The 12418-nt window shown below is 49.3% G+C and overlaps 2 protein-coding genes across 2 annotated transcripts; both read right to left on the bottom strand.

Annotated features, from left to right (window-relative positions):
• Nucleotides 1-6892: 6892 nt before the first annotated feature.
• On the bottom strand, nt 6893-7504 carry DCS_03571 (uncharacterized protein; the record flags this gene model as incomplete). Its single annotated transcript, XM_040800890.1, has 2 exons — nt 6893-7133; nt 7500-7504. The coding sequence occupies 2 exons, from the start codon at nt 7502-7504 to the stop codon at nt 6893-6895; spliced, it is 246 nt and encodes an 81-aa protein (XP_040655923.1).
• A 2439-nt stretch (nt 7505-9943) lies between these two features.
• On the bottom strand, nt 9944-11047 carry DCS_03570 (uncharacterized protein; the record flags this gene model as incomplete). The annotated part of the gene is made up of 1 exon (XM_040800889.1): nt 9944-11047. One exon carries the CDS (start codon nt 11045-11047, stop codon nt 9944-9946), a length of 1104 nt encoding a protein of 367 aa, XP_040655922.1.
• Between the last annotated feature and the right edge of the window lie 1371 nt (nt 11048-12418).

The following is a 12418-nucleotide window of genomic DNA, read 5'->3' as shown; positions in this document are numbered from 1 at the left end:
GCTTGGTGCACATGTGATCACTGCCACCCTGAACGGGAGGGGGACTGCAATCATGCCTGCCTACACACACACACACACACACACACACACACACACACACACACACACACGTTCACCACCGCACCACGCACGACGGCACACAACAAACACGGCATCTGGAGCCATGACGACGCACTCGCTCCGACTCTGCCTAGGCATTGTCGGCAGTGTCACGTGTAGGTTCCGTCTTGCCCGAGTGCGTGTTGCTGCCGGTGACTAGCTGCCAAGGTGCGTGCGATGCACCGTCTGCCTCGTCTCGGCATGGAGCCTCCTCGACTACCTGCCTCTCCTCTCTGCCGCCTTGCCATATTTCGGACGACGGCTACCCATCACGGATGCCCTCCGTTGTCAGCTCCACGCACGACCATGCCGTGCTTGCGGGTGCGGCGACGGTGGCATCGCTCCTTTGGCCGCTCGAGATTCCCGCCGTCCAAGCACGCCGTGCAAGTGCATCCAATGGCTTGCAAGCCATCAACTACCAAGTCGCCTGCGCTTGCACCGTGTGCCTACCGTACCGACGAGCCTCTCCCGTCGCCAACGACGGATGCTGACCTATGTCGGTTCTCGGTTCGACCGACGCATGACCGCAGCGTGCGTGCAGGTGCAAAAAAATAAGCACCACTTCTTCAGCCGCTCGAGGCTGCCGGCGTCCAGTCTCGCCCTGCAAGTTTCGCTGATCCATCCATCATCGGCATTCGTAGGAGTATTTTCCTCAGCCAACTCCCACCAGAGTCAACAACCGCACATGGCCTCACACGAGCCCACATGCAAGTATGGATGACTGACCGGATTAGGCCGTTTGCTATGGTCGTCGGAAGGATTGCCATGCTACCTTGCCGTGTTGTGCGCATGCCTTCCAGATGTTTACCTTTTAGTGGCCGTAATGGCATTGCTGTTTTGGCAACGGTCATGCACGCACGCGCACGCACGTCGTGGAGTGAACCATATGACAATGGATACGAATATCAATCCGAGGACATGGATTCGAGAAAAGCATCAAAATCACTCAAGATTACGCATATTAGCTACTACCCGATGTGACTGGTCAGTCAGCGTCCGCCTCCTGTTTGCCCATTCAGCCTTCCCCCGAGCAAGGTACCATGTTGCGACCTATGAGCTGGAATCGCAGTTGCGTGGAAAGACTTGTCCCGGAAAGCTGCTCGTCGCAACACCCCAGGCTCTTTGGTTGTAAACGTCAAGCTTGAGGCTCCGTGATAATTCCCAGCAACGATTCGGATTGGGTAGAACATATTTGCCGACAGAACAAAATTGCCACACTGTGGATTGTCGCCATAGTAGCTCTGTGAGGACTGCCCCAGCACCGAAGGAACACCGGGATTAATTGCCCCCGTGGTACAATCAAAACCTACGCCATTTCCCAGAAACAATTCAACTTCATTATCGGTATTTCCACAAAACTGGTACGAGCCAGAAATAAGAGGTTTGTGGTAACCCTCGTAGACGACGGTAAAATTGTCCCCATCAACAATGACGCCATTCCTATCACGAGTCCAGTTCACCCAGTAGTCATGAGTCGGTGGGAAACTGAGGATAGAGTGGATTGATGACCGTGAGACCGGGGGGCTGGCCTACGACCGGATAGCCAATGGTTATCGTGTGGTTGGATGCTAGAGATGGAAGATTTTGCGTTACATAGTATGACGGCGAGACGGTACCGGATGAAAAACCGGTAGGCCCAAATACATTGCTGTATGAGTTTATGCTCAAGCCCAGCGTTGAATTTTGGCATCGGGGCGTGCTGGCGCATTCGTCAGGGTTGGTTGGCCGTGAACAGCTTCGCGGAAAGACTTGTCCCGCAAAGTTGGTTCGGTTGGCCGCACAGGAGTGGCGGTGATATTAACCGATGTCGTGCAAGGGTGGGTGCAGTTCAATGGAGGAGTAATTGTTGTCGTGCCGGGAGCGGTAAGACTGAAAACTGTCGACGTTACAATGGTATCGGGAGGACGGTTACAACAATAACACTCGTCGTGCAGGGATGAGTGCAGTCGGTCAGGGGCAGGATAGTCGACGTTGTTGCCGTTTGACCAAGAGTTGTTCTCGTAATAACAACATCTACAGGCAGAGAAACAACGACTGTAGTAGTGTAGGGATGTGTACAGTCGGTAAGCGGCGGAATGGTTGTGATAGTATGTACCGTTCCGCTGGTTACGGTAATGGTAGTGACGGTATCCGGCGGCCGAGTGACGATAACGCTCGTTGTGCAAGGGTGCGTGCAATCCGAGGCCGGGGCAATGGTCGTAGTACCCGGTATTGCACCGGTGACAGTTGTAGTTATTACTGTGTCCAACGGTGGAGTGGTGACAATGATCGTTGTCGTACAGTTCACATTGCAAGTTGGGTCGGAGGCATTGTGGTGGTGCCCGACATTGGTCCTGACGTAGTTATCGTTACAATTCCTCCCGTACGAGTAATGATTATGCTCGTAATGCAATTCGTGCTACGGCCGGGAGGTGGTACAATTGTTGTAGTTCCTGGGGTTGGGCCAAAGGTTGTAGTGGTCGTAATGCCGCCCGTCTGAGGAACTACGATCGTGGTGGTGCAGCTTGCTGTGCATCCGGGCGGCGGAGGAACTGTGCTCGTACCTGGGGTAGGTCCAAAGGTTGTTTCTGTCACTAGGCCACCTGTCTGTGTAACAATAATTGTAGTCACACAGTTTACAGTGCAGCCAGGAGGCGGCGACAAAGTCGTAGTTCCGGGTGTTGGACCGTATGTGGTGGTAGTTACAAGTCCACCAGTAACAGTAGCAATAACCGTAGTATTGCAGCTTGCAGTACACCCAGAAGACGGCGGGATTGTGCTGGTGCCAGGACTTGGACCAAACGTCGTTTCTGTAACGATTGCACCGGTTTGGGTGATTATTATTGTAGTGATGCAGTTTACCGTACAACCAGGTGGAGGGGGGATAGTTGTCGTACCAGGCGTTGGACCATATGTAGTACTAGTTATAAGACCTCCAGTAACGATAACTATAACCGTAGTAGTGCAGCTTGCAGTACACCCAGACGACGGTGGCATCGTGCTAGTACCAGGGCTCGGACCAAATGTCGTTGCTGTTAGAATACCAGTACTTGTGCCAAGGCTAGGTCCAAACGTTGTTTCTGTCACAATGCTGCCAGTTACCCCCCTGTAAGAGTCATGGTTACAATGATCCATATTGGGCAGTAGCCAACGCATCCAGACGAGGGGAATACGGTACCTGTTTCAGCAACTGGCCCATATAAAGTCTCGGTTTGTAACTCAAGGGTTTCGGTAATGATTACCTTTACTGGACAATTGTCAATGCAATCGGATGGTGGCAGAATTGAACTTGTGCCTGGTGCTGGCCTAATTACTCTCTCAGTAATGTATTGACGTATTCGAGTAATTACAACAGTTGTTGTACAAACTGCCGTACATCCTGCGTGCGGTTGGGTAGTAGCTGTGCCGCGTCCGGACCGAACGTAATCCGAGTATCAAGCGTGCCGAAGGATGCAGGATACACGACAACTACTGTGCCAGTAGCAAATGTTCCTGTTGGTTCTAGTGTAAAAGTGAATACTCTCGAGCCTGTTCGCTACTGCTGATTGTCGTGCATGGGCCGGTGAATGTTGATTTCGGCTCGATAAATACAACAGTCCCGATCCCGCAAGTGCGTAACTGTAGTAGTGATAGTGTTACAATACCGGTTCCTGTTCCAATTACAGTTATTGTTTTATACAGTCCCGTATAAGTCTGGTGCGTTCTGCTTGGCTCTATCACAATAACAGTTCCAGTTTGGTAGCTGCCTGTTGGATCCAATGTTATGGTCGACCGAATAGCACCAGCAACAATGGCGGTAATAGCTGTATATGGCCCGGTTAATTTGGCTTCGTGAGGATACGTAGTTGGTGTTCTATTTGTGCTTCAACTTCTTCTACCCATGTTGGGAATACTTGTTATAATACCTAATATGATGTTTTTCTTTTGTGTTCCCAGAGCATATCAGCTGCTATGGCTGATAATGAGTAACTACAGTCCCTTCGCCATCGAACTGGCCTCCTTGAATGAAGCCTAGATACAAGTACAGTAAGAGAAGCGTGGCAAAGTACGTCAAATTCATGATGCGCCCTGCACTTGGTGGTAGATGGTCGAGATTTGAGACATGGATCGAGTAAAAATACAAAAACAAAGACGAGCGGGGTTTGAAGCCGAGATGGTTCTGAGACCATGCCGCTTTGTGGAATGTACGCGGGTGCAGGATTATATCGACCACCGTCTAAATAATCCAGGCAGCAAAACCATTATTATAACTCATCTTGTATACACTTGAAATAGACGAGGACCAGCTGACTTGGCGTTTGCGGGCGGACACTACAGCCAGCCCATGGTTCTGCGGCACGGACCGAGGACGAGAACAAATTGACTGCGGGTTGAGAGCCGGATATGCTGTCGGGAGAACGCAATAATCCCGGCTCATCGGCCGAGTGGATCGCGCACTAGTCACTACCGTCAGCTCGAGGAGCAACTTGAGGCAAGGGACAATGAAAGTTATGTGGATCCATGTGGATTCTCATATTAGATTTTGAACTTTTTTTTTTCGCAAGTAATACAGGACGCTCTCCGGCTTGGTCGTGGTGTCTGGGACCCCTCGAACTCTGGGGACCCCTCGAACTCTGGGGACCCCTGGCACACTTGGAACCTTCGGAACCGTTGCGACCTTGGCGGCCCTGGCGACCCTGGTGACCCAGGCGACCCTGACAACCCGGGCGACCCCTGACACCGTGACCGTGTCCAGCTGGCCCCTGTCACCCACTGCCCACAGCGGCGCCATTGTGCCAGCAACTCCTCCTGGCTACTGCATAGGAGGACTGGCTGGCGGCGAGGCCTTGGAAGTAATAGTTGTAAGCTCTCCTTTCATGCCGCCTTTGATGCCGCCTACAGATTTCCTGCCGGTAGGAATGGCATTCTCAAGCTTGTTATTAGCTGAGTCGAGCGAGGCAACCTCTCCATCAAATGAATTCATCGACGTCTCAAGCCCTAGAATGGCCGCCTTGACCTCATTTAGAACACTGGTAATGATGGGAAGAGTCGCGCATATCGACGATGCTACCAAGAGCGCCACTGCCAGCGAGGGCGAGGATGGTTCCGTAAGTAATATGCTTCATCTTGAAGCAAATAATGAGCTGGAGATCAATAAAGACAGAATAGAATGTAAGAAAGGAATCAAGACAGGAAGAATATAAGGAATGGGCTATTTGTTCTTGCTGCTTGGAAATAGTATCCTGTGCGGTATGAGTCCTCTATATATACTTATCGTTATGCTTAGCTTGGCCTATAGATTATGTGACTCGACACATTGCCGGCTCGCCAAGAGTTAATCTTAGGAGGTCGGATCCAAGTATTGCCTAGTTTGTCTTCCACGTGGGTTTCCCGCGTGAACCGTTGGAGATGGCGTACGATCAAATGCGGTGCTTGCTAATATGAACTTGGCCAATTCTCTACTGCTGGCCAAAGGAAAGTTTGCACTAGTTAATCAGGGCTAAGTACAAGGAACTGTTCGAAGACTAGCGAATCTGAGTACTCAATCGTAGTGATTGAAAGTCAAAGTTGGCATGAATCCGGAACAAGCACGAGTGACCATTTTAGGACTCGATATGCGGAGGCCCTTATTATAGTGGTTAGTCTTGTTAGCATCTATATGTACGGTGGCAAAAGTACTTCATTCCCAGCACTTCGCGCTGACTGGTATCGTATCCGTCTTGCCTGGTGGTGAAACGTCGGGTATGCTGTACGATTCAACAGTGGTGTCTCCGGTGGGCTTGGCCTACTTTGGACTGCGGCGAGAATGTTTTGCACCAATAAATTCGAGACAAGCAGGAGTAGCCGTTCAAGGACTGGTTTGTTCGGCGTCCCTAATAGTAAATGTTTTAGTCGGAAGAAGCGGAAATCACTTGCGGCCACTAATGGTATGGTCTGCAGATCTTGATGGTGGTCATCTAGTTGTTATGAGTAGCCCAGATTGTACATCTATAGTTTGAAAAATGTAGGAAAGCAACTCTTGAAAATTGGCACCAGATGCAGTTGAAGCATTGCACGAGACATGCATTACGGAAGTGCTTGAGACCAGTAGGGTGCAAAGACAAGAGTTGACGGATGGGCAGCATGGTTTAGAAAATCCAACTTAGCGTCATATTTGACTAGCAAAAGGATCAGAATAATTACAGCTCCACAGCTCTACGGCTCGTCATATTTGCATCTGGCAGCCGGCGGGACTAAAGTAGTCCTTGCATCTAGGTCAGTATAAATGAAATAGACGTTGTATCTAGGCAGGTGGTATGACATAGAATAGTCATTGCCTCTTGACGGCTGTAGCAGTTATTGTTTCTAACGACAGTAGACTGACTGGCATCACTACTACAATGTATTAACAGGAGCCTATTGAATAGGAGCATTCACATGCTGTCAATCTGTCTCTCGACTTAAACTCAATTAGTCATTCTTTGGTCTTCATATCCATTCCTCACTTTTATGGTGTATACACAGCACTTGTACAGTAGGTATTCGTAACATATAACAGCAGCAAAATTTTAGTAATAAAGCAACATGCGTACGCTCGCTTCTGGATAGAAGACCATCCGTTCATGCTGCATGTGCATATATATAGCACGCCTTCCACCTTTAGGCGACCCCTTCGACCTCTGGCACCTTCGCCACCCTTGCCACCCTTGTGACCGTGTCCACCTGGGCCCTGGGCACCACCACCTACTACTGGCGGCGGCGGCGTCGGCGTCGTCGTGCCAGAAACTCCTCCTGGTGTCTGCATATCAGACTTGACGGGCGGTGGCGACGGCGGCATGTTAGCAACCCCTCATGGCTAGTTTGTTGAAGGGCTACCTGGCAGCGCGGCGTTGGAAGAATTGTCGTCTTCGACAACATATTTAGTTGTAGCCGAGTCCAAAGAGGGGGCTGAGATAGGGAAGACTGGGGCGGCAGGGACTGCGTCGGAGGTAGCAGAGCTGGCCGCCTTGGCCTCGTTGAGAAGGTTGCCGACGATGGCAGCGTCAAGCTTGTCGACGATGCTGGCTAGGCCGCTGCTAGCGAGGGCGAGGATAGTACTGTAGGTAATAGTAATAAGCTTCACCGTAAAGCGGATTCTGAAAAACTGATTGATTGGCTGAAGATATTCATATAGATGGTGTGGGATATGAGATGTGACAAGGACAGGAAATGATGCAATGTGCGGAATATTCTTTGTTGCTTCGTGCTGATTTTATTTTGTGCGATATGAGTATTTTATATACATTTATTGTTATTCACATCCTCGTCGGTAGATGTAGAGCTGAAGCATTGTTTCTATCCCTGCCGTTCCGCCACTATGTGGCCTAATGCGGGTGAAACAACGAGGACGGCGAACGATCAACGGTGACGCTTGCTGCGGACTTGGTCCACTCCCTACTTATGGCTGTGAGAATATCACTCACTCCATGTACTTGGTTTTGGATAAGCCAGAGTAGCTGTTCAAGGGCTGGCTTGTTCAGTGCCATCAATCGTAGTAACTTAACGTTTCGTATTCATTCAGAATATGAGTAACCGTTCGTGGGACTAGTTCTGCCGAGTCCCCAATCACGGCAGTGATTTTCATTAGCATATGCACGTGTACGGCAAGTATTCTATACAGAGCACTTCGTGTAGACAAATACTGTGTCCTGAAACATTGGGGACGGCGTACGATTAACGGCGGTACTTTCATCGATTCGGCCTGCTTCCTACTGCTTCTTGTGGGAATGCTTTGCACCAATAAATGAGTAATAAGTATGAGTAAACGTTCATGGAATAGTTCATTTGGAGTCACCGATCGTACAGCGCAGTTTATGCTGTGAATTCATTTGGAATAAGTAAGAGTAGCCGTTCATGGGACTAGTTGGAAGTCTCCAATCGCAATAGTGATATTCGCGAGGATATACTTAGTACATGTGTAGGGTAGCACAAGTATTTTATCCCGACAACTCAGTGCCGATTGAGATTGTGTCCTCCGTTGCCGGTAGTGAACAGTTAGGGGCGGCGTACGTTTAGTTGTGGCACTGCAACTGACTTGGCCTGCCTCCTACTACTGGGTGTGGGAATATTTGTCACTACTACATTTGAGACAAGCATGAGAAACCGTTCGAGGACTAATTTATTTGGAGTCCTCAATCCTATGTAGAAAGTGAATGTTGAGAGGGATGACGAGGAAATGAAATGGCTTAGTGCTGCTGAGGATATTTCGACCAAGGATTTATGTTTGGACGCGCCTTTTTATCTACTTGATCACGTTTGTCAACTCACCCCTATTCTATCCTCATCAGGCCCTGCATAAAAATTGTAGATTCAATAAGTGAAAATTTAACGACTATTATAGCTGTCGGGTTTATACTAGATGTCTAGATGCGATTGGACTACATTTGTCATACTACCCGCCGAAGGAAGGCCTATTTCAGTCGTACCATTTGCCTAGATGCAATGGCTATTCAGTCATAAGCTGCTTAGATGATTTTTCTGCTTGGAAATATTCTTCCAGCTATCTAAGATGCTTTTAACCCTTCCCATAGCTAGATGAATATCATATTAATGTCTTGTTCTGCCTTCTACTGGCCAACAATTACAATACCATTTGTTTTGTGGTGCTTTTTGAACCGAACTGTTTTGGTCGAACGCTTTGGCATCCTGTCTCGTCCAATCATCTAATTATTTCTCTTACAACTTCTCGTGCTTATTCCATCTCTGATTCAGAGAAACTAATATACTTCCGCTAAGTATATACTTGGATTGGCATTACTGACCTTTGAGGTAGTCGTCGTTGTAAGAACCCCAGATTGTACCTCTATATATTGCAACAGATAGGTAAGGATCCTATCAATAATTGTAAGAGTAAGCTGGTATTTATGTTGATACATGACACGGCTGCTAGGATATAAAATGCTACCTGTCCGAATGTTTGTACAAATTTATTCGGCACAATCAAGAGTAATCGATCGGGGACTAGTCTATTTCGACTACCCAACCTAGTAAATAAAACGGCTTAGTGGGATTCAGAGGATATTCCTTCCTGCCACTATACTATTATCATGAGCCATGGTAAGGCTGAAATCGTACGAGCCCAATAACTGCTAAAGCTATCAGGATGCATCGGCTGCTACGGCTTTCAGGAGGTGTTTATTCTAGCTGCATAGGTGCAATGACTAATTTAGTGAAACTAAGCAGTCTGGATGCAATGGCTACTTTAGTCACACAGAGTACCAGCTGCCTAGATGTGCTCACGACTTCAGCCATACCGACTCCCTAGACGAAATGGCTACATTGGTACTTAAGCCGTACTAAGTTGCCTCGATGTTTTACTGATTGGGGATTTCATCTTGTTTTACAAACAGGACAGCTTTTGTCTTTTCCTTGCAGCTAGAAATATATCACGCCAACTCTAGCGGATAATAGCGTAGTCTACGGCAAAACTTTCTGCGGTATTACAAGTGTCATGAAGTCCCCCGACTGAATCTCTTGCAGTTTTGGCGAGAAAGTACTACTGAGCTTGGAGGGTAGCCATCTAATCTTACAAGAGCGGCAGCGCTGGGGAACGTCTTATGAATTGCAAGGTTTAGATCAGGAACCTATTAGCAGCAGGATAGCAATAGTATTCTATACATCTTCTCTACATTTACTTTTACTATTCTTACATGTACAGTAGGGCTGACTGTCCTATTGCTCCCTTATCTATTTATCACTTTGTATGAAGCAGCGCCTTTACGGGAGATATTCGAAGCATGCAATCGCAGAGTAAGTAAGTATTTCTATTTCTAAAAACAAACGCTATAAAATATTGATTGCCTCCGGTCTACGGAGTACTGAAAAGAAACATTAGATCATGCAGCACGTACACGGCACGCTCTGCACCTTAGTCGTAGCGGGGACCGCGAGGACCGCGAGGACCGCGAGGACCATGGGGACCGCGAGGACCGCGAGGACCGCGAGGACCGCGAGGACCGTGAGGACCGCGAGGACCGCGGGGACCCCTGCCACCGCGACGACCCCTGCCACCGCGACGACCACGGGGACCGTGACGACCGCGGGGGCCATGGGGACCGCGGGGCCGAGGGGGACCGCCAGGACCGAAGGGACCGTCAGGACCCAACGGACCCTTAGGACCCAACGGACCGTCAGGACCACCGTATCCAACTGATGGTGGCGGCGGTGTCGTGCCACCAACACTTCCTGGCACTGGAGGGTTAGGATCAACTACCTTAACCGGCGTGTCGTAAGTATCATCTTCTTGCGAGGATGCCTTGGCAGCATCTTCCTCGTTGACAACGGAATTGGTTTCTTCCGAGACCGTAGCGGGGGCCGACTCCGGAGCCGCGGCCTGGACGGGGACGACGGGGACAGCGGCCTCCTCGGCATCGATAGCTTGTGTGCTCTCGGATTCGGAGGGCGATTCGGAAGCTGCTGGGGTCTTGCTATGGCATTTGTCCTCGGTAAATTCGGCGGCCGTTTGCTCCATGATCGTCTTCAAGCCGGACGATTGCTTCTGGGCAATGGCCTGGGCCTCCTCTGGAATCTTGCTGACGATTGCCTTGGTAAGCGCGTCTGAATTGGCGGTCATGGTCGCGAGCGATTTGCGGACGCCGTCGCAGCCACCAGCGGCCTCGATCGCACTCCTCTTCTCAACCATAGCCGCTACCAGTGCCTTTCCCTCAGTCTCGAGGCTACTGGTAAGACCCTGGAGGCTGATGGCCTCGGCAATTGTCACTCCTTCTTTCATGTTGGTCACAGATGTCGTGCCGTCAGTCATGCAAGTCTCAAGCTTCGTGTTTGGCGCCTCGAGCGTCGTCAGGTCTCCGTTGAACGACTTCAACGAGGTCTGGACGCCTGAAATGGCCGCCTTGACCTCGTTCAGAACGTTGCTGATGATGGCAGCGTCGCGCTTGTCGACGATGCTGGCGAGCGCGCCGCTGCTGGCGAGCGCGATGATAGTACCGTAGGTGATAGAAATAGGCTTCATCTTGAAAGTGGATGCTGAAAAACTAATGGATTGACTGGAGATATCTGGAGATGGGTATAGAATATAATAAAGGAAATAAAACAGGAAATGATGCGCTGTGCTGGTTGTTATTGCTTGTTGTTCTGTTCTGGTCAAAAGTTATCAAGTGCGTTATTAGCTCTCTATATATATTTGTCGTTGTGCCCATCGTCATCGATAGATTGTAGATCTGAAACTGTGTTTCCATCTTGCCGATCCGCCACGACTTGATCTGAGGAAATCTAGGTAGCGTATAGTGCGCCCTCCGTGCCCTGGCTGGTTCCTGCTGGCGGTAGGAACGTTATTGTCCAGGAGGGCGCACGAAATGGCCGTGTTTGCGCGGACTTGGCCTACTTCCTACGGCGGGCTGTGGGCATGTTTCGCACTAATATATTCGGGACAAGCAAGAGTCACCATTTGAGGTCTAGTTGTTCGGAGTCCTGTACGGAGTAGTAGATGAATGGTTGGCATTGATTCTGAACAAGGACAACTAACCGTTCGTAGACTAAGTAGTTGTCCGGAGTCCCCATTCATGATAGTGGTATTCTTCGAAACCAGGTAGCCTAGACCGAGCAGCCCGTACTGGCGGATACTGTCAAAGTACACAATACTAGTATTAAGCCCTGTTTCATCACGTCTTCCTTGTACATGTACGCTACAATGGCACACTTCTCTGCTTCTGGCTGGTTCCTGGTACTAGATGGAGTGATGGAAGTATAGCAACGCCATTACCCCTGTGGCCATGTACGCCGTACTTGGGAGTCTCCAAGAACCGTGGTGCCCGTAGTTACTGGTTACGCGAACGGAGTACTCGTACGTACACTGTAATGAACTTACTTGCTCCACATCACCTGCGACAGAACCCGTTTCAACGCCAAATAGAACATCTCGCAAAGTACGAACAGAGAGGGGCAGTCCCAAGATAGACGCGTAACGTACTTGTACGACATATTGTACGTCAGTGTATCTTTCAAGTATTGTATTGTGCCAATAAACATAACTGCGACGGCAGCTTAACCATGTAGCTATTAATAATGCAAACATCTTGCTGCGCATTGCCACTATGGCATGAACAGGAATGCCTTCCACTTCTGCACAGAAGGGAAACGAAAATAAATACTGGTAGACTTACTCCGTATTACTGCATGCCTTCACTCGTTCTTTGTAATATGTCCATTGCGGAGTGCAATAGAACACGTCCCTACTTCCAACTTCGTTGTACTCCATACTTGTTGTAGGGATGGAGGGATTGCGACGCCATTTTACCCCTGAAGTCATGTACAGTGTACTGAGGAATCCACAAGAATGGTGTGCACCTAGTCGCAGTCCATTTGTACACTATACTTACTATAC

The sequence above is a fragment of the Drechmeria coniospora genome, chromosome 02 (assembly GCF_001625195.1).
Source record: "Drechmeria coniospora strain ARSEF 6962 chromosome 02, whole genome shotgun sequence".
In the NCBI taxonomy this organism is placed as follows: Eukaryota; Fungi; Ascomycota; class Sordariomycetes; order Hypocreales; family Ophiocordycipitaceae; genus Drechmeria; species Drechmeria coniospora.
This window is presented reverse-complemented; position numbering and strand designations above follow the sequence as displayed.